This window comes from Sapajus apella, unplaced genomic scaffold, assembly GCF_009761245.1.
Source record: "Sapajus apella isolate SASKATOON/1434 unplaced genomic scaffold, GSC_monkey_1.0 scaffold19, whole genome shotgun sequence".
Classification (NCBI taxonomy): Eukaryota; Metazoa; Chordata; class Mammalia; order Primates; family Cebidae; genus Sapajus; species Sapajus apella.
The window spans coordinates 10,397,845-10,425,641 of NW_022436959.1; the positions used below are offsets into that span (position 1 = coordinate 10,397,845).

A 27,797-nucleotide genomic window follows, 5' to 3' on the forward strand; every position below is an offset into this window, starting at 1 on the left:
ATCACGGATACATTATTTTCTGAAATCCTGGAGAAACGATTAGCAGTTGTGGTATCACCAGTACCAAAAATGGCTGTAAAGCGCTGCGGACGCTGGATCAGGTGACGCAGCCTCAGCCCGCCCCCTTCCCACCAGCGGCTCCTCCTCCTGCTTCCCTTGGGCAGGAGGTGCACGTGGGGGCGTGGTGGGCGTGGGGGCGTGGTGGACGTGGGGGCGTGGGGGCGTGGTGGGCGTGGGGGCGTGGTGGGCGTGGCTTGCCCAGAGGCTCTTTCTTCTAAGGCCGGGAAAACCGAGGGATACACATGCGCAGTTGGACGCCTCGGGCCCTTGGTGCCGCTTCCCAAGCATCTCCCCGCCCCGACCTCTGGGCGGGGCTGGGCCAAGAGTCCAGCTGCTGTTCGCCGGAGATTCAGTGACTTCCTTGTTGTGAGCCCTGGCCCGGCAGTGTCCCAACTTGTGTCCCCGCTGTTATTCGGGCCGCTAGCCTGAGTCTAGGTCGCAGCCGCAACCCCGTCGGTCACCTTTTCAGCGCAGTTCTTTTCCCCGCACGCCCTGCGCTCCCTAACATGCCCAACCCCGGCAGCACCTTCTCTCCTTACCCCCTCCCTGAGGAAATTAGGAACCTGTTGGCAGGTAAAGAGCGGGAAGGTGGCGGTAATGCTGTTGGGGTGGGGGCGAGGGAACGGCGAGCCGGTGGGGACAGAAGCACTCAGAGCCCTTACGCTCCCTCCCCCGCTCCCCACGTCTTCTGGCCAGTGGGGTCGGCACATGGAGGAGAGAAGAGGGGCTGTTTCCTCTCAGAAAGAGAGTGGGCGTGTGTGTTGAAATTTGGTGCGGGGATGGTGGCGAGGCCCTTTTTGATGATCTACACAAATGGGATCAGAACGTTTCTAAGTGCATTGTGAAGACGCGGTGCGTGTGACAGAGGAGGGGGCGGGGGAAGAAGAGTGGAGGAGGGAGAGAGAATGATCATGATAATGAATGCTGTGTGAGCAGGCAGAAGCGAGCAGAAGTCAAAGAAGTAGTTCTTGGGTGGTCTGGCCAATGGAGGTAGAGGATGTAGAGATGCAAAGAGATGTCAGAGCCACAGGTGTTAGGGGTTATGCATTGAAAGGGTTTGTCATTTCTAAAACTCCCATTTTTCTTAAACATTCAGCTCACTCACATTTAAGACTTGCAGAAGGTCTGATTCTCAAATGACCATTTGTTCTCAGCCTCAGTAATATATTAAAGCAAAAAAGGAAGGATATGTTAAAGTTGTACTTCCTGTGTCACACGATGAAAGTACTTCATCTTTGCACCCTTATCTTCCCCTTTTCGGTTTTACATTACCATTTATAAGAACTCATTTTAGGAGCTAAAAACATGGCTCTTCAGTAGCATTATGAATCCACTACTAGTTCGTTAATGTACTGGATATGGAGGTGTGTATGTTCACTAAGAACCAATGAAAATTGATATTTCTGTACAAGGTAGAAAATATATCTTTTTGAGGTAGCACAAATCTTGCCTATCTTAATGTTCTGGAATTTTAATCATCATTTATTTTGTCTAGTGTACGTCAAAATTCTGGAAATTGAATGTTGATTTTTAGTTTTAGTTGTCTCTAAAATATTTATCTTTCAGTATTGTTCATGAATAACTAGACTACAGATTGCTTATTCTAACTCTTAAAAAGCAATGCCATCTAATATGTGACATTTGAAATAGTAAGTTATAGCAACGTGAGTCCAAATCTCCTAATATGCTGTTATACAATGTTGGTGCTTGGCATCATTAATATGGCAGGGAAAATAAAACTAAGTTGTATTAATGTAGACTTATGTTTGTATGATTATGGTACAGTATATTGAATGCATTTGTGGTGGGATAGCCTTTCACTCTAAGAAATGCTTGTTGTCATTAAAGGGTACCACTAAAGGAAATAAAGAAGTCTAAAGACTGACTTCAGTCAGCTTTATTACATCACATGACTACTGATTTTGTTTTACTACAGTTAACATTTTTTGTTGTTACAATGCTGGAATTGTTTGTTTAGAATATTATTGTAATAACCAGTTCAGAAAAATGTGTATCATTATTCCAAAAATAGATGAAACCATTTTCAGTATATTCTATGTCTGTATTTTTGAATTTAAGAAATAACATATAGACCTCTAGGTGCATGTTTTAAAGCTTGGCAGCTCCCATAGTACAGTTTGTTATTTGGATCTGTAATCGTCCATCAAAGATAATATGATATGTAGGTCGTGAGACTCTTTATTCTCTGATCCCCATAGATCACAAGTGTTTCATGTGGCCCTTATTTGTGTAGTTTAACTAAAAACTCAAAATTACATATTTAATATATCTGCCAATGCTAACTTCCGATATGTTTCTGCCATCTCTCTTTATTCAGGTAATATACTGGCATAATGTCTGAAATTATTTTAAAGTCATTTTATTGACATTTTCATTATTTTATATTAAAGCAAATCACATATTAAAACACACATGAAACATGAAAACACATGAAATATTAAAACAAATATTAAAACTTTTGGAATTATAAATTTGGATTATACTTTATATTCAGAGGATATTTTCAAGAAGTATGAAAGTGAATTGGGGCATATTTATATTTAAAGAAATATAACAAATAAGTGTTTTTCAGGTTTAAAAAAACTTATTTGGACAGTTGTTAACATTTTATGTTTGACTGTAATTAAAATCTTTTTCTGAGGTAGAGAAGGATTCAAGAATAGATGCTGTCAGCAATTATTTCACATACTGCATCTAAAAATATTGTTGGCATTGTGCATGATTCTTTTTATAATTCAAGTGTATTGGGTAATAGTATATGAGTAGATTTAGAGTAACTAAAATTATAGAAGTATTTATATTGGTTTGAATATTAGAGATACTGCTGGCTTATTTCGTATATTTCTTTGAAACTAAGGAGATATTGGTAGTGTTGGTTGTAGTTAACAGTTGAGTGCTCTTGGAATGCATGGTACTATGCTAGAATTCAGGGTAGAGAAGTTAAGGAACTAAACTTTTCAGGAGTTTTAAATCCTTTGTTTTTAGAAAAACGAATAGGAAATCCAAAGATAATGACTGTTAAAAAAGTTGCTTGGATGTATCTATTTCTGTTCCACATGCCTATTATCTAAATCATTATATGTCATATGTGTTGTTTGAAATTTCACCTGTTTAAAAGGGATAAGTACTCAAGTGTATTCTTATTTATTATTTTTCTTTCTCTTTATTTTTCTGACTGATTATGGCAGTCCAGGCTATGCTTTCAACATTTGCTCCCTCTCCCTTCTTCTTTCCCCTATAAAAAACATTCCATAGAAATGTCAAAAAAAAAAAAAAAAGAAGTCATTATTCTTAACTCACATATAGTGATACCTTTGAAAAAGTGGCTATCTAGTTTGATTTTTAGTTAAATTTTTTGGGGAGTTAGTATATTAAGTCTTGAAGACCTATGCTTTTTATAAAATGTTGTTGATTATTCTTTTGGTTATATGAATAGAAAAGGACTTACAGAATTTTGTTGTTAAAAGCAAATTTTGAGCTGCCATTGGTTTTACAGGCAACCTTTGATTTTTTTTTTTTTTCTTTTCTATAGCAATGGAAGAACAGGTTTAGCCTGGATAACTGAAATCAAAGGACAATCCCAAATCTTGTCCATTTAATGTTCTCTCACATCCAAATATTTTGACTAGGACTAGCAGCAAGAATAATCTTGATTTATGTGAGTTTTTTTTTTTCTCTAGGCATGCAAGAAAGTAAGAGAGGAACTAGAACCACTTCCCTCCAGCCTCCTTCATTTGTTTAATCATCCTTTAAATAATGGTTTGTTAGTGGCTTACAGCCAGATATTGTCATTCATCCCCATTCATTTGTTTTAGGACAACAAATTTTAAAAGGAAAGCTGTAAGAAGTTGTTATTTTCAGTTTACTAAATTAGAAAATGAAACCATTGTTAAAAGAAAATAGTGATTGTCACTGCTCTGAAAAATCAAACCAAACCAACCAAACAATAAATAAAGTGGTTATATAGTTTCTGCAAAGTGATCTTGAGATTTTGTTGACGTGGCAATCTTGATTAGAAATATCACATTTTCCTTACTGGGGATTTTCAGGGCATTAAAAAAATTTTTTTTCCACACATTATGTATGAAGATAATCAATATATTTAGCGGACATTGATTATCTTTACACATTGATTATAATATGTGAATTTTTTTTCTACACAATATTATTTAGGGTGTATGATCAATCCCCTAATGAGTTCCTATAGGGGCACTGGGTAAAGAATGCAATTTATTTGAAATAGAGGCAGAATTTTTTCAATGCTGAATATAGTATGGTTTGATTTTCACCTTTCCAAGGTTCCGTTTATAATTTGGTCAACATTTTGATTTTATTTTTCCTATGATAATTATTTATGGTATATCTACTGTCCCATAACTTCCTTCTGGGACATTGGCTCAGTATGTAAAGGGAAGAGTGGCACCTACTGAGTCACCGATAGTCACCTACCTCTTTAGCACCTGGATTTTCCTACAGAGCAAGAACAAGCTTGCCCCATTTTGGCAGCAATCACTAAAGAGCATAAAGTTGTTATGAGAACATTTAATCTCAAAATGAAATCTATTGTACCTCCAAGATATTCTTTTCTGGAAATAGGAATATACGTAAATTAAGGGACTAGAGGTTTATAGAGATTTTTTTGTATGAGTTAAATAATATAGATGAATTAAGATGTGGTGTTAGGAAAACTATTTGCCTGTTTTAAGTATATAATGTCCTACTTTTTCTTGGAAGGACTTTGGCATGGTGGTCCATTGAAAGTATTTTTACTTAGATTACTGTATAAGACTCTTGATATCATGCACAGTTTTTATAGCTAACCAGTCCAAATTATCATTGGTTTTCTTTAAAAGGAGGAATCCAAACATATTTTTAAAGATAGCATTATATGAAATCTTTGCAAATGAGCTTATTGTTCCTGTTACCAGCATTAAAGTATTACTAGAAAAAAGGTAGAAACAACAGAGTAGAAAAAGCTGCCGGTGATTTGAAACACTGTTTAGTTGTCTCTCATAAATTTCAGATTAAGTGTCATATATGGGTGATAAAAGTGGCATAGGCTAGACTTTATATACTCATTATTCACTTAGTTTGTCCTTTTCAATTAAAGCTAACTCTATCTTTTTCATTCCACTGGGTTTACATTTCTTTTTAAATCACATCCTGAACACATTACAATAGATGCTGCCTAAAAGTGAATATAGTGTAAGTTTCAGACTAATATGTTATTCACTGTGGCTTCTTTGAAAATGTGTGGTAAAAAGATTTTGATAATTATAAGGTGCTATTTATCAAGAGTCATCTTTTAGAGGTTGAAAGATGTTCAGCCCTACCTTTAAACAGCCTAGCTTTCTATAAAAATAAATCATTTAGCCTCTGAAAGTCGATTTTGGAAATTTTGTTCAGTGATTGGATTGTAAGACTCTGGTATGTTTTATCCATTATACTATGAGAGCTCTTATGCCTGTTTATGTCTCCTTTTCCATGTTTGAAAAATCCATAGTTCATCTGTAACCTATAAAAGTGCTAGGTAATCAAGGAAGGACATCAGCTAGAACAATCAATAACTTTTCAATTAGCCATTTTCCAACTTTGGGTATTTGGCTCCATTGATTTGCATGTGCCAGTTTAATTGATTTTTATATTTTTACCAGTAGCTGTTTGGTCAGAACCATACCTTGCTTTAACAGAGAAAAGCATGTCTTTTTTTTTTTTTTTTTCTTTTTCCTGATGGCAGCTTACATTCTAGGCTAGGATCCCTATCATATTAAGTTTGGTGGCAGCACATCTCAATGAATGCAAAGAGAAATCTGGCCCAATTCACAAATGTTGAGTGAGATGTGGAATTAAGTTAGTAAGGCCATTGGGGGTGCTGTGTGATTGGTTTTACATTTATTGATCTGGGGCTGAGCATATGGTGGTAGATTCAGTCCAAATCTTGCTCCCTCTCCCATACAATTCAGGCCATCACAGAGGCTGTGTGTGTGTATATGCTTGTGCAAGGAGGTATTGGATGGTTGGAGGACTAGGCAGGAAGAGGAGGTGTTACCTTTGTGACTTGTTTTTAGCCTCCAGCCTGCAAGTCATATTCTAGGCTGATAGTGGGGGGTGGTGAGGACAAGTGGGCAAACTGCTTTTCAAGAGTGAGAACCTGTGCTAAATACTACATCCAGAAGCTGAGTTATTTTATCATTTGCAAAAAATTTTAAACTGTTCTGACCTGGTGTAGTTCCACCTTTTCACTATGTGATCTGTATAGCGTAGAAGTTGGTAGAAAGCAGTTAGTGTGTGTGTTAGATACTTGTCCCAACCACTCTCGACTCTAGGGAAAGGTGGGGTGGCTGTTTTTTAGGAAGTCTATATGTTAAAAGGGGGAAAAAAGGAAAATTAGAGTACGATTCAGTGACTTGGTGTAAGTGTTTGCCTCTTGCGGGTCTCCATGGCTATGGAGAGATTTCTAACTTAAACTGCCTAAGATTGCTGAGCCAGAATATATCATCTTTTAATTTTGTTTAACATTTATTAACAGAACAGTTGTAAATCTGATCTTTTCAGATGCCTTCTCCCCCAGATACTTACAGCTGTACCAGGAGATAAGGTTTACCCTTGACAGTGTTAAGGTGTAATGTGAGCTAAAATCCCATCACGTTTACTTTCACCGGGATAACTTTTTCCTGCTGATGACGTGGGCAGGGGTGGAGGCTGATGGAGATGGGGGCAATTCTGGGGTTAAATGCAAGCAGCGCAGACCCTTCAATCTCTGTGGCTGCTGGCCCAGAGTCAAAGATGAGGGTAGGTGGGGGTAGTGAGACCTGGTAGTTAGACCCTTTACCGTGAGTGCAGAGTGGGCCTCCCACGCTTCTCTCCCGTGGCCGGTGTGCCTAAGAGTGCATTGAGCCCCTCCCTCCGAGGAAGAATTTCTAAAAACTGGGCTAAGAGTTGAGCAAGCTTTTCTGGTAATCAAATTACTGCGTTTCCCTGAATAATTACAGACAGTAGGGAATGGTAAAATCTACATATCTACACGATCCCTACAGGAAGGTAGAAAAGGGCTAACATGCTTGCTAGTTTACTGTGCTTGCTAGTTTACCATTTGCAGGGCTATTTAGAGCACAATAAAAAGCTTCAAATCTCTTCTCCAACCAGCCAGAGGAGCACTTGATTCGCCCAAGACCGTATTGCTCGCTTTTGAAATATTACCCGGGCTCTGAGCTACAAAGCCACAGATCCAGACCCATTTGTCTGGCGAGGGCGCTGCCCCAGACCCGGCTCTCCCTGCTCACAGTTCAGCCTGAGAGGAACCCTGGGGTTTAACACTTGAGGGCCGAACTGGAGCATCTCACAGCCCTACAACTGCTTTGCGTCGCTTGGTCTGTCTTTGCGTTGCGGGAGCAGGATCGGTGTGTTTCTCAGGCACGGGCCGAAGGCCACTGGTACGTTCAGGAGTCTCCTGTGCCTGGAAGAGGCTGGTTTCGTTCGATTCGAAAAGAAACGGGTAAAGTGTAAATTTTAAGAAGTAACCTAGATTTCAAAAGCTTAAAAACTAACCAAGTCAGTGGACGATCAACAAACTACAATTATTTCGGGAGCCGCTTCCAGTTTAAAGTTTATTTATTATTATTATTTAAGCAAAGCAATTTCTACTCTCTCCACATCACCTTTGAGAAATAATCACGAAAAAGTCATTGTTTATTAAATAATGGTGGTTGTCTTAAACTTTTTCTGGGAAAAGCTTAGGGATAAGTATGTTAAAAAAGGCTGCTCAAAAAAAAAAAAAAAATAGACTTTTGCCCATACCCAATCTCGGAATTTCTGCCATCCTCGAAAAATACCGATTCTTCCTACAGCCCCACACTCTTTCAACAAATACTTTGTCATAAAACAGTAACATAGATCAGTATTTTTAAAACATTTTTGAGGGCGTTAGAGAACACTATGTAGAGTATTGCAGCCTTTTTTTCCCCCTGAGTTTTTATAAAACTGAAATGACCTTTTAAAGAAAAAAGCTCTTTGGGCAATTCGTTATTACATCCAGAGATAGAAAATAGATTCTGTTTGTTTAAACTTGGAGAAAATGTAAAATAGGCAATTAAATACTCATGAAAGGCAAACATTGAGTGAAAATAATATTAAGCAGACTATTCTCAGTCATTGTGCCAGTGATTCTCCTTACTGAAGGAGAATCAGCAGTAGGGACGTTGCTTCTTCCCTTATTCCACTTTCTTGCAAAAGTTACTGTAATGATCTCAGGGGAGCCAGTGATCTTTTCTATTTCAGCTAATGTCTACATGTTCAAAGGTTGCTTGCTCTTCTGGGTACAAAATTCAAAGTGTTTAGAGCAGCATGCTTCTTCCTAAGTTTCATTATTCTGAACTCACTTTAGAAGTCTGTGTCTAATTTGTGCTGGTACTAGATTATGTCTCTGTGTCCTTCTCTTCAAACTATAACTTAAGGAAAGAGAAGCTGTGACATATACTTTCATTTCATTTTGATACTTAATTTTAACACATTAGTTGTTAATAGACTCAAACCATAAGCTATTTTTTAAAATTGTTACAGTATCCTTAATTCTTTTACTTATCATATTGACTTAGTGAAAAATTATCCTTTCACATTTATTATGAATGTATAAAAGTTTAATCAGCTTTCCTATTGGATCAAGATACTTTTGTAATCAAGAATTACAAACATTCTATCCCATACACTAGGTTTTAAATAGTTAATTTTAAGTACAGTTGAGAGGCTGTTTATTTTACTATACTGAATTACTTATACGTAATATTATTATATTTTGATGCCATACAAAGTAGTTAAGGAAAAAGAAAGTAAAACATATATCCCTTCCATATGAGATATCAATGATTTATAGCCATTCCTACTTAAACATTTTAAATGATATCCTCCATATTAGGTATTTCAGAATGAGCTGTGAAATTCTGAAAAGAAAATTAAAATTGCACAGTGTTTAATAAATAATAAGAATGAAACTATTATAAAAATTAAGCCTGTAAGGACTTTTTGGAATTTTACACTAGAGAGAACAAGACAATAGCGTAATTTAGAATTGTACTAAAATTAAAAAAAAAAAAAAGCTTGAGGGAATGTTATGCAAAGACATAGAAATCTTATTTCTTGGCTACTATATTTTTATATAATGGAAGAATTTATGTTTGTACTTCTTCCTTAAGACATATTTCAGGCGGTAATACCAAGACAAGAAACAAGAGCTTACAAAACTACACAGCTGGTTATCTTTTTTATTTGAGAGTAGTCAGAATGAGTGGGTAGGTAGGAAGGAGGAGGGCTTGATTTGGGAATTTTGGCTAGAAAAGTGGATTTACTTTTGCCTTTGAAGCATTACACGTTGGCTATACCTGCACATTGATTATACTAGGGAAAACAGACCCTTGCCAGAGACATTAGCTTATATTGACATACTATTATGAATGACTTGTTCATACAGGAACTTACAAAATACTAGAAAATGATGGTAACACATGCATAAAAGCTTGGTGCTTGCTTTCATATAAGAGAATTTGTTAAAAGGGACACCATAGTTTATGAAAACTTGTGTGCTTCTTCCTGGTTTAATGATGCCAAACATCCAAATAGTATTTGCTGTGCTAAGCATAAGTGGAACATACAAATTTTATTAGCTAAGTGGTGAACACTTTGTTCAAGTTAGTATTTGAAACATACTTCAACAGTTATGCTTTGGATTGGTAAATAACTGTAACAAATTATATAGGTATTAACACTTAGGTGTAGAAGCAATCATTGTCCTATTTATCTTCACAAAAACCTTTATTTCTTGTAATTTGTATCCTGTTTCTTAAATTGCATTGTTTAGATGTTGAAACATTTGTAGCAGACATACTGAAAGGAGAAAATTTATCCAAGAAAGCAAAGGAAAAGAGAGAATCCCTTATTAAGAAGATAAAAGATGTTAATTCTATGTAAGTCACTTACCTTTTGTTACTGATTTCTTACATAGAAGCAATTTTAATAACCCTAACATTTTAATAAAAAATGGATTATTATGGGATTAAATTTTTCATGTTCTAATTTAATTGGTATTAAATATTTTTAAAGGGCAAAAAATGTATTTCCACCTATATAGTTTTTAAACATAGATATTCTTATCATAATACCCTTTGTATTTTTCTGAGCACTCTAGCAGAATTCAACTGTTTATTTTGATTATCTGAGGGTATATTTGGTTTAAATGATAAGACAAAGGTAGATTGAGGATTTTAATATACAGAATATACCTCAGACTGAAGAAAGAGAATCCTTTTAATTGTTCCTACTTTAAATGAATAAATGTAATGTATTTACATGTATTAGGTATTGAAGATATATCCTCATTTTACTACTGTACTTAGATCTTTAAAAATTATTTTATTTAAAATTTTTAAGCATTTTGAAATTGTCATTTCAGGACAGGAATTAGTGTTTTCAAATGTATGTCTAAATTATATTTTTAATATAGATTTTAGATTTTAATCATTGTTACTGATTAGACCTTGTTTTGATTTTTCAACCTCATTAAGAAATATGATGTTCTTTATTTTGCAGCTATCTTCAGGAATTTCAAGACAAAGGTAAGTTTTCATGTTTGGCAAACTTGTTTTTCCTCTGTGGAGATTTTCAGTAGGATAATCTAACACATACTGAAATTTGGTAGTTGGAATCAAAATTTAGATTTCTGTAATGTAGACTTAGACCTTCAAGATGAGAGTGCTAGCTCCCCCTGCTGAGAAGAAAATTAAAAAGTATATGCAGAATCTACTCTGCACAGTCTTCTGATGCAGAGATCTTATGCATTTAATATTCTTAGGTTATGTGTTTCTTAGGGTACGTTGTGGCGGAAATTTTTTAGGAAAGGCAAAATGCTGCAATTACACATGGAATAACTTGGTGAAGCAGAGATGAGATATTAATCCACTGCCATTCAACACTGCAGGGATTATTTTAATAGTAGTGGTGGGAGAAGGGCCTGTGGCTGAGGGCTTACAGGTAATGTTTTTGAAGGATGTTTTGAAAACAGTATAAATTTTTGTTTGAGAATATGAGTAAAATCTTTTTCAAGTAAAAGTTTTTACTTTTCTTGTGGTTCTTTTGATATGAATGCATAGGGGCCATAGACAGTTTTTAAAGAAAGGAAATCAGTTTCATTTTTTTTTTTGAAATAGTGAGAATGCTGGTAACCTGACTGTCTCCCTTTAGATTTGAGAGACAGCTGCTCAGCAGACTGAAAACCAGATCAGGAAAGGTACAGGAAGTTCCTACTACTTTATATATTCAGTTCTTTAAGGGAAACTGGGTGTGGCCTTTGCTTCCATGATACTTATTCATAGGTTATGACTTACAGCTTATGGATGCTGGTGTGAGGGTCACAATATGAGGTCAGTTAACTTCCATGGAGCTAGGTTCTGGGTTTGAGGAAGACACACAGTATGGCGTCTTCTGACTGAAGCTAGCAAATCCCAGAGTAAATCATATTTGTGCCAACTGATAAGTGAGAAGGTGGTAACAATATCAATAAACAAAAGACTTAACCAGACAAACCTAAAATCAATTAAAAGGAAGTCACAGTTTATTTTCACATTAGATCATCAAGCTTGGTATGATTGAAGGGAATGAAAAGAGATATATATTCATCTTAAAATTTTTAATACTTAAAGAAATAAGCAGTAAACTATTCCCTGCAAGTACTCACTTTTTTTGTGCTCTACAAGAAATCCTAAACTGTGGGTTTAATTATGTTGTATTTTGTTTAAATGAATGTAGAAATGAATTTATGCATTTTAATTATAATAAATTTTGTTATATAGCATACTTTATGGAATAATACTAGATACCAGATTCTGCCTCTCTTAAAAGGCATATTATTTCCAGTGATTATTTATTGAACTTACGTTGTGCTTTGTGGCTTAATTATTTGTACTTTTAAAAATTTTAAGCTAAAAAAGCATGATACGAAGTAATTGTGGATATGGATCAGTAATAGTGTGGAAACTTTCCCTTTGGTATTTTGTTTTAGAATTTGTTCAGGTGTGTTGATATTAAAATTACATTACTGAGATACATTGTTTTTCTCTAAAGAGAATAGAAATTTATATAGTATTTGATTGAAACTGAAAAGTGAGCATAAAATAAGAGTTCAAGTAGCATAGAATTTAGAGATGGCTCATAATCATTTTCCTCTGAATAAGGCATTTGTAGTTCAATAACAGCTGTACTGAGTTAACTAATCACGAAGAGTATCTGTTCAAAAGTAAGCCTGTAGATGAATTAGATGTATACCTTGGAGAAATATGAGCTCAGTACTTTTATGCCATTATAAACTCAAAGTATATTCAGCCTGGTTTTAAAAAGACTGTTCATGTACTTTGTTAGACATAGTAAAGGGTTCAGACCTAATAGTTGTAAATTAATTATTCAAGATACATTACATCTCTTTTTAAAAAAAGGAATTTATTTTCAGATCTCCACATTGAGTAAATTCAATTCTAAGTATGTTTTGGTGGTGTTGCCTTTTCTCCATCTTCCATTTTCCCTTTGAGGTTTTGGATTATCTTTATCCAAGGAGTTTTGGGCAGAATTCCTTTTGGCTACTTTCTGGTACTTTTTCTTCCCTCTTCCCTCTCTCTCTCTCTCTGGTCAATGTAGAGTCACACTGTGAACATAAGCTGTTTTCCTCCTTTCTACATTTATAGTCCTAATTTTATTTACATATATATGTATTTTAAATGACAGATATCATTTTAATATCACTATTGGGGAAAAAGGTTCTTAAGAGTTAATTCAGATTTATTTATATTTAACAACTTAGTTATTAATTTCTGTAATACACACAGATGTCTATCATCCGTCCTTCCTTCCCTCACAAATCCTTCCCTTCTACTCTTGATAATCTCCCATCCTGAGATTTAACAATACAGATTTTACAGTTTGAAGTCTTTCTTTCTTTCTTTTCTCTCTTTTTTTTTTTTGAGACAGGCTCTCATTCTGCCTCCCAGGCTGGAGGGCAGTGATACCATCTTGGCTCAGCGCAACCTCTGCCTTCCAGGCTCAAGCGATCCTCCCCCCTCAGCCTCTGGAGTAGATAGAACTATAGGCACTTGCCACCATGCCCAGCTAATTTTTTTTTTTTTTTTTTTTTTTTTTGGTAAAAACGGGGTTTTGCCATGTGTCCCAGGCTGGTCTTGAGCTCCTGGGTTGAAGAGGTCAGCCACCTCAGCCTCCCAAAGTACTGGGATTACAGGTGTGAGCCACCATGCCTGGCTGCCAATTCTTAAAATTTAAAATTAATTGAGTTGGTATAGTTGAAACACTAGGCTGCATAGATCTTAGGAGATTTTTTTTGGTACTTTTTTTTTTTTTTTTTTTTTGAAACAGAGTCTTGCTCTGTTGCCCAGGCTGGAGAGCAATGGCATGATCTTGGCTCACTGCATCATCTGCTTCCCAGGTTCAAGCAGTTCTCCTGCCTCAGCCTCCTGAGTACCTGGGATTACAGGCACGTGCCCCCATGTCTGGCTAATTTTTCTTTCTTTTTTTTTTTTTTTTTTTTGAGACGGAGTTTCACTCATGTTACCCAGGCTGGAGTGCAATGGCGCGATCTCGGCTCACCGCAACCTCCGCCTCCTGGGTTCAGGCAATTCTCCTGCCTCAGCCTCCTGAGTAGCTGGGATTACAGGCACGCACCACCATGCCCAGCTAATTTTTTGTATTTTTAGTAGAGACGGGGTTTCACCATGTTGACCAGGATGGTCTCGATCTCTTGACCTCGTGATCCACCCACCTCGGCCTCCCAAAGTGCTGGGATTACAGGCTTGAGCCACCGCGCCCGGCCAATTTTTCTATTTTTAGTAGAGACAGGGTTTCACCATGTTGGTGAGGCTGGTCTGGAACTCCTGACTTTGTGATCCATCTGCCTTGGCCTCCCAAAGTGCTGGGATTACAGGTGTGAGCCACCATACTCAGCAGTATTTCCATTTTTAGGGGTTAGAATAATTTACACTGGTAGAAACTCATTTTATTACAGTGGCTTCTAGATACTGAAGCTTGTGTATTAAGCTAATTTTTCAATTGGTATTTATATTCATTTCCATAGAAAGGTATTGTTTTAAAACTTTCCATTTCTTTCATTTATTAAAATACTTCTTTTATCCTTATATGTGCAAGTCTTCATTCCCCTATTAAAGAGATCTGACAAATTGTAGCTTCAGAATAATTATCAGTTGATTTTCTAAATTTCTTAATTTTACTTGTTCTTAGGAAAGATTTGAATCTAATCAGCCAGAACACTTCTTGCTTAGTCTGGTCCTTGTTATTCATTTGAAATATTGCCTGTTTTGTCTAGAACCGATAGTTCCTTCCCTTCCTATATCCTTCAAAGTATTGTATGTGACAGAATAACCTAGTATCTTTTTTTTCTTTTTTTTTTTGGAGACAGGATCTCACTCTGTCACTCAGGCTGGAGTGGAGTGGTGCCATCATGACTCACTGCAGTCTCAACCTTTCCCGGTTCCTTTGGGAGGCTAAGGTGATCCTTTTTCCACTGTGGCCTCTTGAGTAACTGGGATTATAGGTGCTCTGCCTATGTAACTTGTACTTTTTTGTAGAGATGGGTTTTCGCCATGTTGCCCAGGCTGGTCTTGAACTCCTGGGCTCAAGAGATCCACCTGCCTTGGCCTTCCAAAGTCCTGGGACTTACAGGCATGAGCCACTGTGCTCAGCTGACAGAATAACCTGGTTTCTAACCTTAGTTTTTTACTTGCAATATTGCCTCATACTGTAAAGTATCCTCCCGAATATTGGCTTCATGCACTGGAATTATGCTATGTGATTATTTCAGCATTGTTCTCTATCACATAACAAGGTTATAGGTCTCTTAATGTGACTTGAAATAATTATTTTTTGTGATTAGAATACAATACTTTTTCAGTACATACTGTTATTGACTGAGTATTAACTAGAATTTTCTAATGCTGTATGTACAGCATTAGTACATGATAAAAAATTTTTACCTATAGTTGTATCTCGATCATATATTAGTCTCAGTTTTCTCAAGAGATGATTTAGGTGTGATTACTTTCTTTTTTTGTTTTTTTGAGACAGAATCTCACTCTGTCACCTAGGCTGGAGTGCAGTGGTGTGGTCTTGGCCCACTGCAGCCTCCGCCTCCCAGGTTCAAACAATTCTCTTGCCTCGGCCTCCTGAGTAGCTGGAATTACAGGCATATACCACCACACCCAGCTAATTTTTGTATTTTTAGTAGAAATGGGGTTTCACCATGTTGGTCAGGCTGGTCTGGAACTCCTGACCTCGTGATCCGCCCGCCTCAGCCTCTCAAATGCTGGAATTACGGGCGTGAGCCACTGTGCCTGGCCCATTACTTTCTTTATAGAATGATCTACTGAAATAAGATAATGTGAAGATACTTGTACATAGTGGGTGTTTAATAAATGTTAATGTGTATTCTCAGATTCAGCTTCATTTGTCAAGATTTAAGTTAATCTTGATTAACATAATTCAATTTTCAAACAATTTGGGGAGAAATTATAAATTATTGAAAGAAGGGCAGATTTATTAGCATTAGACAAACATTTCATGAGATTTTTTTTTCAAATTTGTAAAACATTAGTTGTCTACGGTTTTGTTTTGTTTTTTGAGATGTAGTCTCACTCTGTTGCACCCAGGCTGGAGTGCAGGGGTGTGATCTCGGCTCACTGTAACCTCCACCTCCCGGGTTCAAGTGATTCACCTGCCTCATCCTCCTGAGTAGCTGCGATTACAGGCACTCACCACCACACCCAGCTAATTTTTGTATTTTTAGTAGAGATGGGGTTTCACCATGTTGGTCAGCCTGGTCTCGAAATCCTGACCTCAGGTAATCCACCCGCTCTGGCCTCCCAAAGTGCTGAGATTACAGGTGTGAGCCAGTGTGCCTGACCTACTGTCTACAGTTTTGAAAAAGGGGAATGTATTGCTTCAGATGCTACAGCTAAAAGTCTCATTTTCTCTTTTAAAATCTTTTTGCTCTAATTATAAAAAAATGTATTTAATAGATTTTGCCTTAAGATTTTATTGATATTTTAAAATATGCATAGATTTACTTAGAAAGCAATTTCCTTTGGCCTTCTCACTCATACTATTTCTTAAGTTTATTAATGAACTAAGAATAGCGGAAGAAGATAGCCAAAATTCTGAAGTTTGGATGATGTTTAATTTCCTTTTTTTACCCTTCCTAACATAGCGTGTTTTCTATTGAAAGATAACTCCACAATGAAATCTTAGCAAATAATTCACAGCTTTTTCCTTCTGCCACCTACCCCCACCATTGGCCTTTTACAAACAATGTTGAGCATGTTTGAAATGATGGGACCTACAGTAGTAGAAGTATATTTCATAGGCAGTGCTTGAAAAGTGATATTCTTATTTTAAAGCTCTGTTTCAGTTTGTTGCTAGAAGTTGTCTTTAGTATTTGCATGCTGTAAGTTAGCCCTCCTATTGTAGAAGAATTATGAAGAGAATCTTCTTTTTAGTGACCTGTATCCTTCAAAGCCTTAAGAATTAAACTTCCTTGAAGAAATGACAAGTTAAATGCTTAATTATGTATATTTAGCTATATATTATTACTTAAAAAATTAGATAAGTGAGCTAAGTAGAGAATTAGAAATTAATTTATTTTTGCTAATTTCCCCCCATTTGTCATTCAGTAAGAAGGAATGGTTGTCATTCAGATTTTAGGTACATGTTGAGTAATATCCCTTATCCAAAATTTTTGGGACCAGAAGTGTTTCAGATTTTGGATTTTGGGATATTTGCACATATATAATGAGATATCTTGGGGACAGGACCTAAGTGTAGACACTAAATTTATTTATGTTTCATATATACCTTGTAATTTGTACCATCAGAAAGCTAAGATTCTAGGTATGGAATTTTCCATTGTGTTGTCATGTTGACAATCAAAAAGTTCTGGATTTTGGAACATTTTGGAGTTCTGTTGATTTAAGGATGTTCAACCTATGTATTACTTCATTTCACGATTACCTGATTGTGTTTAAAGTAGGACTGTTTTGAAAAAACAAGCAACAAATTGAGTAAATCAGCTCCAATGGTTGTAGAGATTATGATTGTTCATTTGTTGCTGGGCTACATTTCTAGGCATTTCAGAAAATGTTAATTGATAATGAACCATATCAAAAAGAATGGCTAATAGTAATTTGAACCCAGCTAGTATAAATTTTAAAATGTTTTTCAGAAAAATATGCTGCTGTAGTATGATTAAACCTTAGGTTTGTTGTGATGTTTGTTACTACTGAAATTATAGGAAGGGAAGTCTTGGATCATTGTCTTTTATTCTGTTAACTTTGAATTGTTAATTAAACTTTTGAAAGTTGTAGGATAAATCAAATGGTTTTCTAGGGAAACAAGAAACAGTATCAATGAGCAACAACCCCATAATTATCCTTGTGAGTACATAACAGGGACACATTCATGTCTTTTCTTTGCGCAATAACTTTTACAAAGAAGTATTTTTAAACTGATCATTAATTTTATTACCACAGAAATGAGATGCAAAATTTATGCTGTTGTCATTGGTACAGGCCCACGGCACCACTGACATTATGTGTGATTGTAATAGAATGGCTGCCAGCTAATGATTCTGTAGACATTTCATTTGAGCATGCTTTTCTTTTAGATGTCTGATTAGGCTGTAATGCTTTCAATTATGTCTGTAAATTGTATTGGCTACGTTTACCTGATGCCTATTGTTGATTTGGAGTTCAGTTTTCTATTACATAAACACAAGTTGAACATTTTCCTTTTAATTTATAGAAGTCTTTGCAGGTATAACTACAAATACTCAGCCCCTGGGGAGGAAAAATGCTTTGCACTACTCAACAGCGACTCCTGTGTTCAGTTAAGACTCCTTATAAGACAGCAGCTTTTACTCTTTATTGGGTTGAAAAAAAGTTAGGGAGGAGGAAAAGGGATGGATCATCACTGGAACAATAGTAAGATGAAGAAGACCATGTTGAAAAATGATGTGTCCTTTCAACTTAATGCAGGTTAAAAAGGGACTATCCCTGTATATATGGCATATAGATTCTTTGCTTTCTGAGCTAATTCAAAGGATTCTGGGTAGAAAAAAATAAGGAAGAAATGAAGCCAATAGCAGTATTAATTCATTTTGTCTTAGGTAAATATACATATCACACTGATTTAAAAAAAATAATAATACTTGCAATAAGCTGCAATTCTACATATAACCCAAAAGTATTTTATTTTTATTTTCTGAGACAAAGCCTTACTCTGTTGCCCAGGCTAGAGTGCACTGGCACAATCTCAGCTCACTGCAACCTCTGCCTCCCGGGTTCAAGCAATTCTACCTGCCTCAGCCTCCCGAGTAGCTGGGATTACAGGAGCCTGCCATCATGCCTGGCTAATTTTTGTGTATTTAGTAGAGATGAGGTTTTGCCGTGTTGGCCAGGCTGGTCTCGAACTCCTGAGCTCAGGTGATCGACCTGCCTCAGCCTCCCGCAGTGCTGGGATTATAGGAGTGAGCCACCACACTCGGCCTATTTTTTTTTTTTAATAAAAATTAAACCCACAGAGGTCTTTAACATGTTAGTGATCGATTTGTGTAGAATAAATACTCTAAACTCATATTAAATATTATCGCATTTATAGCTTTAGTAGTGAACTTTTGCTATGTATGTATATATTATACGTATTTTCTTAAGAATACAGTTTGCATTTGGGTGTATGTATGTGTATATAAATGCATATATACATACACATAAAAAGATAATAAACTACTAATTTTAAAAGCTAACAATTTTTTTCTGTTTACTTACACATAGAATTTCATATATTTAAGACTGAACATCTGAATTTTTTTCAAAGTCTTTACTATATATTCTTTGGCTTTACTATTCTTTTTAAATAGTCATAATAGCAAAATATGCCACATGCTAAGTTGTCATGTTTTTGAAGTATCCTAATACTCTTTTTCTGCAGCAAGATCTTTTTTGTGTGAGATATGAAATACTCTTAGAAAATTCATACCACAAACATTCTTAACTTTATTAGGAATGTAAAAATACTGTAACGACTACAAGTAACTGAGAATTTCTTCATTCCTACTGGTATATATTCAGTGAACTGTCATAACATGTTCAAAATATTTTTGCTAGCACTCTATGAAGTTCTTTCCTACCTTATGTTTGAAATCAGATCACTCTTCTTTTGTTAAAAAGAGTTTTTTTTTAGAGGTGGAGTCTTGGTCTGTTGCCCAGGCTGGAACACAGTGGTGCAGTTATAGCTCATCTCAACCTGAAACTCCTAGGCTCAAGCAGTCCTCTTACTTCAGCCTCCCACAGGTGTGAATACAGATGCAGGCCACCACGCCTGGCTAATTGTTGTTATTTTTATTTAGTGGCGTGGTGTGGTCTTGCTGCATTGCCCAGCCGGTGTCTTAATTCCTGGCCACAAGCGATCCTCCGGCCTCAAGCATCCTGAGTAGCTGAGATTACAGACATGAGCACTGCCCCCAGCCTAGCACTCTTTTTTGCATAAGAAATATTGTAGGGGATCATTGAGTGTTCTGAAAAGGACTTTAAACATCTCAAAAGAAAGAGAAATTAAGTTCCAAAGAATGAGTAATACTTGTGTGTTCCTTAGAATTTTAACTGGGGGAGAAACATCACCATATTTAGTGTACCTAGTAGTAGAATCCCTAAGGATGGCAATATAGCCATCTGTATGTTCTGCCCTTATTGTCTTAATGAGAGATGTCTCTGTGATGACAATTGCTCATGAAATGGAAAAATTATAAAGAAATTGAGAGGAATATGTATTTTTGAAAGTTATTTTGACAGTTCTGTCTTGAAAGAGGCTATTTTCTCTACCAAAAATGTGGTAACAAATAGGGTGACACCCATCAAATGAGTGTCAGAGGACACAGATACCTTTTTGGAGAGACAGGTAGCTTTAATCTGGATCTGCCAGGAACTCTGGTTCATAAGTAATACTATAGGCACTCTGTGGTTCCTTTGGAGATTTTCCTTTTGCTTTTTGAGTAATCCTTGAGGTGACTGTTTTTCTGTCAGGTAGAATTCAACAGTCAAATACTTAATATAGAATTAAGCATACATTTTTCTTTGTTGTGAAATCTGGGTGAGAAATGAATGCTGTGTCTAACTGGGCTAGCAAATATTTGAGTTTTTAAAAAAATATATTTTAAATGATTATATGGAAAAAATTGAAACCACAAGGTCTTGTGAAGATTAATTAGCCTAAAATAAAGAATCAATCAAAAAATCAATCAACCAACCTAAGATTTGAAAATCAAGTAGGAAACTGGCCAGAACATTAAAAAATAGTAACATACAATTGAAACTGAAAGTGTCTAGTTTGTAAATTACCCTTGCTTAGATTTTAAAAGATTATGTTAATTTTAAAGCAGTTTTTTCTATAAAAGATTTGTGGTCTCTAATGCAATCCTGTGATTTTTAATGAAAATACAAAATATTCACATAGCTTCAAATTATTAGTTTCTCATAATTTTTCAAATTATTGAGTAGGTAAATGGAGTTACCTGAATTATGTTTTCTGTTGTGCTTCCTGGGCTTTTGCTGTTGTTGTCATTATTTTGGTTTTGTTTGTTTGTTTGGATATACACTCTGTTTTACCCTGCTTCTACTTTTTGGATTCTTCTTTGTAGAGGTCATTATAATTTTGGACTGTATCCTTTTGTATCATAAATAAGCAGTCATAGAATGACCTTCAAAAACTCTTACTATAAATTACAATGGCTATAAACTAAACTAAGACCTGTTTTTACCTAGTTTTAAAAGTTTTCTTTGTTTTTCCACTACAATGACTGAATTTAGTAGTAAAATTTACCTCTTTTAACAAAGTAACATTAAGTAACATTGCTTTAAATGGCAAAAGTATAAATGGCATTTATCTGATTTTTTTTTCAGGTGATACAGAAGATGGGGACGAATATGATGACCCTTTTGCTGGGGCTCCAGACACTATTTCATTAGCTTCAGAACGATATGAAAAAGATGATGAAGCCCCCTCTGATGGTATGTGACATTTTCCTGTGTAACTCTGACACACAAAACAATGCTATGTATATAGGTGGTAGTTTTATAAGTAAGCAGATGAATATAGAGGCTTCGGTTAACTTAACTTTACCAAAACCTTTTAAGGAACAGAAGAGCTCTCTGTAGTGGTTCTCGTGAGGTTTTCCTAAGTCTGTAATTGGTTCTTTTTCTTGGAAATTTTCTTTACTAAAATTTTTGAGAGAGTGCCTGTATCATCATATGAATATTATTAGTAACAGTTTGTTAGTTAATTTAATATTATCAGATTCTTGCTTAATTTTATTATACTACTTAAAGGCTTATTGTATTATTTATTTTATAAATAATAAAAAAGATTTTTGATCTATTTTTTTCTGAAAACTTTATACAAAATGAGTTCATAAAATATTAAGTTAATTTTCCGACATTGCCTTTTGACATTGAGACAGATTTTTATCAAACGTTTCTTTTAATACGCATTTTCATTTTTATGATTGTCACTTAAAAGTGCCTCATATTATGTAGTAATATTGTAATGTTAGTGTTAACTGAATTAGTAATAAAATTATCTCTTAGTAATTTCTAAAAGCTATTGAATATTGCCAAAGTTATGAAACTTGCTTTTTAGTGTAGTATGTGCTTTCTCCGTTATAGCCATTGAGTACATCTGCATTATAGAAACCTTATAAGGGTAATATATAGTTATAAATTAAGAGTGTGTATCAATAAATTAGTTATGCATATTAATTTGTAGCACTCAAAGTTTCACATAGACATAGAAATGAATAATACCTTCTGACACTATGTGATGATCAAACTGTGCAGTTACATCTCTAAATACAATTGCTGAATGAAAATATGCTTCCTGCAACAGAGCACACCACATTTTATGTTATCCAGATTATTCCCTTTGGAAACATAAATTGCTTTTATGAGATATAAAATTATGTCTATTGCAGAACAGGGATAAGTCAAGTACATGCATAAGTGATAAACATTCTAACCACTGATTCAGTACAAAACAATCTTTTTTTATATCCAGAACTTTGTACAAAGTGTAGCAATAATAGTTGTATCTATTTTATGTTGAATTTTATGCTTTGGCAAACATTTAATTTCTATTTTTAAAGGGAGGGTTTTTTTTTTTTTTTTTGCTCTTATATTCACTTTCTATCTTTTAAAGAGATACACATTTCTTTTCTCTATACCAAAACAGAGAATTATCCTTTCCAACCTTGTCTTCAGAAGTATTTCTACTAGAACATGTTTTATAATTGAAGAAATAATATTTTCAGGCAAAACAATGAATTATTATTTAAGTGGTACTGTTTTTCAGACACATTACAATTGCTTTATTTTTCTGTAAAATGTTGGTATATATGAATGTGTGTGTGTTTATATACACATACAGACAGAATATTTATACTAAGAGAATACAGACACACAGAATATATTCATAGAATATATATACATAGTTTCTTAAAATAGCATAAATATTTTAGTATACAGGGGAGTACTATGTGTATTCTTGAAAAATTTGCAACCTAAAAAGAACGTCAACAATTCAAATATCTATGAGAGCCAGAAATCCTCTAGTAGCTTTTTAGAAAAAGTAAATTGTTATTAAATTATAGTGCATTTACATGATTGTTTTTTCTTTTTAAGAGTAAATAATTTATCATACATTATTATAACCAAATATTCAGGAAATACACTAAAATATTTGCTGTTGAAAGGTTATTTTTTTGATTTAAAATATTATTTAACATTTATATATAATATCAAGTTTTTTGTTAAATATTAGTGCCTATTCATTAGTGTTTAAGCAATTATTGAGCAGATTAAAACTTTAACCTGTAGTATTACTGATTTTTGATATGTAAATAATACCATTTTTGATATATAAATAATACTATTTTTGATACTTTCACATTTTCTTCTAAGAATATCATTATTAAAATTAAATTTCAAACTACCACATGGACATTTAATATTCACTCTAAAATATCTTTTTTTTTTCTTTTTCCATGCCTTCCCATGGCACTAAAATATCTCAGTGTATCAGTTTTTCTCCCTTCAACTTTTTTTCTCCTTTCAATTTTATGTATGTTCCCTTTCCTTTGATAAATAAATTTCCTTCATTATGTGACCTGAGTCTAATAATATATTAATTATAAAAACGATAATGCATTTAACAATAAGCATAACCAAATTAGCACAGGTCACCAAGAGGCCTTTTATCAAATCAGATTGTTGTTTTGTCCTTTTGACTTTTAGCTTATGGTAGGCACTAACAAAGTATCTGAACTTTGATGGATTATAAACTCTAAACATGATATGTATTTTTCATAATGCTAATGTAATTTTCAAGGTACTGAAAAGGGCAAACCTGCACATCTGTATGTGCATTCTAAGTCTGTCTTTTGCTTTAATATTTCTTTTTCTCTGTTCCTCTGGTTCAAAAGTTCACTCAGTTCCCAAATGGCCACCTAATTTTCCAGTTATTCCCTCAAGCCATATGTGTTTTGGTTTCTTTATGGTTTATTAGGTACTGTAGGAAAGTAGCATAAGTTATATCTTTTAATGAAATTCAAGCACACTTCAGTGATGCTTTGACTTGATTGCTGGTAGCAATTAAATCACAGCAAGGAGAATAATGCATAATCTCACAAGGTCCAGGCACCACATAGAAATTGAATGGGGATGAAAACAAAACAAAAACAAAGTCTCCAAACCCTGCCAGGTAGGTTGTTTTCAGCCTGCCGTTTTTTTTCTTTTCTTTTTTTTTTTTTTATTGACCAACTGCCTGATTGATAGCAAAATCATAACTTGCTGCATGCTAACAGGCAGAGTTCACTTGTAGGTTATTGTGAGCTGATAAAGGGTTAGATGGAGTTTTGATTTTCACATTGGACCCTGGTACACCAGATTAATGGAATTTCAATGAGAAACTAGAGTAGCCACAGCTTTGTCAGAGAAACAGATGGAGATTCTATAGTCATGTCTACTCATTAATACTAGTTGTCTGAAAGGTGTGCTGCTTCTCTATACAAAAGAGTTGATATAATTGATTTTTGAGTGGTACATTGGAAAAAAGTACCTTATTGATGACTAGAATTGTAACATAGATGGTGACAGATTTTTGCATAGCTCATAGCATAAAAATATCATGCTTGTAATTTTTCTTTTCGCTCTTTGGAAATGCTTCGTATGTTTTACATTTTTTTGAGAAGAAGTACATTTTGAGACCAATAGCTAAAAAAGACAGAATGACATGCCAAATTACCTTTTAGGAAAAAAGAATAAGAGTCCGTATTTTATTTATAAATGATTGCATGACTGCTGTTAGAGTTTCATTTTGATGTTATATTTAGAGGAAAGTATACTTATTAGAAGTTTCATTTTGTTAGCTTTATGCTTGATTTTTTTCTGGAAAACAAAAAAAATAATAGTTTCTAGACTATTGTAGATCACTATTAGAAGTTTTACACTATCGTGGCTGGATATATTGGAGTATTAATATAAATGGTGCATGTCAGCAATCAGATAAAGTTGGAGATAATGAGATTTACAACCTTAAAGAATATCCCTTTCTGTACACATTAAAATGTTTAGACACTAAGGTGGGTGGATTTAGAGTAGACTTTAGACAGCATATAATTACTTGGGTTTCCATTTTTCTATTCTGAAATCATTTTTCATTAATTTTTGTTATTTGTAAAAGAAAGCTTCTACCCATATAACATTGTAGAAAGTCCCTAAGGTAAGGTGAAAGGATTCAGTGAGCTAGAAGACATATATTGGCTCTGCCCGTTGATGATAGGTGGAAGGATCCCAGTGGATATTTGTTACAAATCTGATTCAGTCCTAGGCCATAATCACTTTGTGGATAAAAATCTGGAACCTCTAGGGTGTGAAAATAGGAAGGCTAAAATGAAGCTGAAGATATAAAACAGTCATTTATTGTCCTGGTGTCTTTTTAACTAAAAATTTCTGAATAACGTAGGTTACTGAAAGGCTGTGGGCATTGCAAGGACATAGGTTTATATGAAGAAATGTTTTTGTTGGAATGGAACTGTTTTTTAAATCTTAGGGATTAAAAAAGTCTAAACTATTTTAATCATAATTTATAATATTAAAAATGTTTTTTTGGTATACCTTTCTTTACAAAAATCCAATAATCAAAAATTTGGATTAATAAAACATGTAAATCATTTTTTTCCAATAGATTTCTTTAAAAAGATTGTCTCCAGGATGCATATAAATAATTAGCCCTTAGAAAGCATCTAAAACAGGCTTAGATATAAACCTATTCATGTGCACACACACAAACTTAATGTACCAATTTTTGAGGAAGATTTTTGTGTGTGTATATGTAAAATTAGGTGTAGCACTAATCAGTTCTTATCAAAGCCACGCAACAGATGTTTTACTTTTCTGTAATATCAGCAGAGTATGAAACAAGGTTTAAAATAGAAAAATAATTTTTTCAACAACTTAGCATTTAAGGTAAGTATGAAACAATGTTTAAAACTAGAAAAAAGGAGAGATCCAAGATGGCTGATCACTAGCAGCTCGGGATTGTAGCTCCCAGTGAAAGCGCAGAGAACGAGAGGACGCCACACTTTCAGATGAATTTTTGCTGCTCGTGCACCAGGAGATTCCCAGTGGAGGAGCCCCATGGGTCGCCAGCGTGACTCTTGTGGCCGGTGAGGCAGTTTTGCCGCTGCCTTGGTGCGGCGGTTCTTGGTGCAGAGTCAGAAAAGCAACATCAATCTTAACACCGCTGTTTTGGCTGGCGCAGTGGGTTGCTCAAATTTTAGCACCAGGAATCAACACATTGGACGTCCACTCAGAAACCCAACTATAAAGACGGTAATTATAAAGACCACCGATGGATAAATCTATAATGAAGGGAAGAAACCAGCCTAAAAAGGCTGAGAATACCCAAAATCAGAACGCCTCTCCCTCTACAGGGGATCACAGTTCCTCATTAGCAACGGAACAAGGTCTGATGGAGAAAGACTGTGTTCCATTAACAGAAGCAGGCCTTAAAAGGTGGATGATAAGAAACTTCTGTGAATTAAAAGAACTTGTTCTAACCCAATGAAAAGAAACTAAGAACTTTGAAAAAAGGTTTGACGAAATGTTAACAAGAATACACAATTTAGAGAGGAATATAAGTGAATTAATGGAGCTGAAAAAACACAAAATGAGAACTTTGTGAAGTATGCACAAGTTTTAGCAGCCGAATCGATCAAGCAGAAGAAAAGATATCAGAGGTCGAAGACCAACTTAATGAAATAAAATGAGAAGACAAGATTAGAGAAAAAAGGATAAAAAGGAACGAGTAAAGTCTCCAAGAAATATGGGACTATGTGAAAAGACCTAATCTACGTTTGATAGGTGTACCTGAGCGTGACGAAGAGAATGAATCCAAGCTGGAAAATATGCTTCAGGATGTTATTCAGGAAAACTTTCCCAACCTAGCAAGGCAGGACAATATTCAACTCCAGGTAATACAGAGAACACCACAAAGATATTCCTCAAGAAGACCAACCTCAAGGCACATAATCGCCAGATTCACCAGGGTTGAAATGAAAGAGAAAATACTGAGGGCAGCCAGAGAGAAAGGTCAGGTTACCCATAAAGGGAAGCCTATCAGACTCACAGCAGATCTCTCAGCAGAAACCCTACAAGCCAGAGGAGAGTGGGGGCCAATATTGAACATCCTTAAAGAAAAGAACTTTCAACCCAGACTTTTACATCCAGCCAAACTAAGCTTCATAAGCGAAGGAAAAATAAAATCTTTTGTGAAAAAGCAAGCACTCAGAGATTTCATCACCACCAGGCCTGCTTTACAAGAGCTTCTGAAAGAACCACTACACATAGAAAGGAACAACCAGTATCAGCTTTTCTAAAAAATACCAAAAAATAAAGACCATCAACATAATTAAGAACTTATATCAACTAATGGGCAAAACAGCCAGCTAACATTAAATGCCAGTATCAAACTCACATATATTATTATTAATTCTAAATTTAAATCGATGAAATCCCCCAATCCAAAGACACAGACAGGCAAAAAAAGCCAAGACCCATTGGTATGCTACATCCAGAACCATCTCACATGCAAGGATGCACAAAGACTCAAAACAAAGGGGTAGAGAAAGACTTACCAACCAAATGGAGAGCAAAAATAAATAAATAAATAGAAAGTAGGGTTGCAATTTTTGCTGATAAAATAGACTTTAAAGCAACAAAGATCAAAAGAAGCAAAGAAGAATATTACATAATGATAAAAGGATCAATGTAACAAGAAGAGCTAAAGATCCTAAATATATACACACCCAATGCAGGAATACCCAGATATATAAGACTTATAAAGAGACTTAGACTCCCACACAATAATAGTGGGAGACTTCAACATCAATATTAGACAGATCAGTGAGACAGAAAGTTAACAACGATATCCAGGACTTGAACTCAGATCTGGAACAAGTAGACTTAATTAACATTTATAGAACTCTCCACTTTAAATACACAAAATATACACTCTTATCAGTACCACATCACACCTATTTACAGGTTTAAATGAAATAT

At 35.1% G+C, this 27,797-nt stretch overlaps 1 protein-coding gene across 3 annotated transcripts in view; it reads left to right on the top strand.

Moving 5' to 3' along the window:
* The first annotated feature begins 266 nt into the window (after positions 1-266).
* Positions 267-27,797, top strand: part of SKAP2 (src kinase associated phosphoprotein 2) — a 222,209-nt gene continuing 194,678 nt past the window's right edge. For all 3 annotated transcript variants that reach the window (XM_032286940.1, XM_032286939.1, XM_032286938.1), the window contains exons 1-4: positions 267-633; positions 9,932-10,037; positions 10,660-10,685; positions 21,087-21,194. In XM_032286940.1, coding sequence (XP_032142831.1) covers positions 567-633; positions 9,932-10,037; positions 10,660-10,685; positions 21,087-21,194 — 307 coding nt within the window. In that variant the 5' untranslated portion in view covers positions 267-566. The remainder of the gene's footprint in view (positions 634-9,931; positions 10,038-10,659; positions 10,686-21,086; positions 21,195-27,797) is intronic.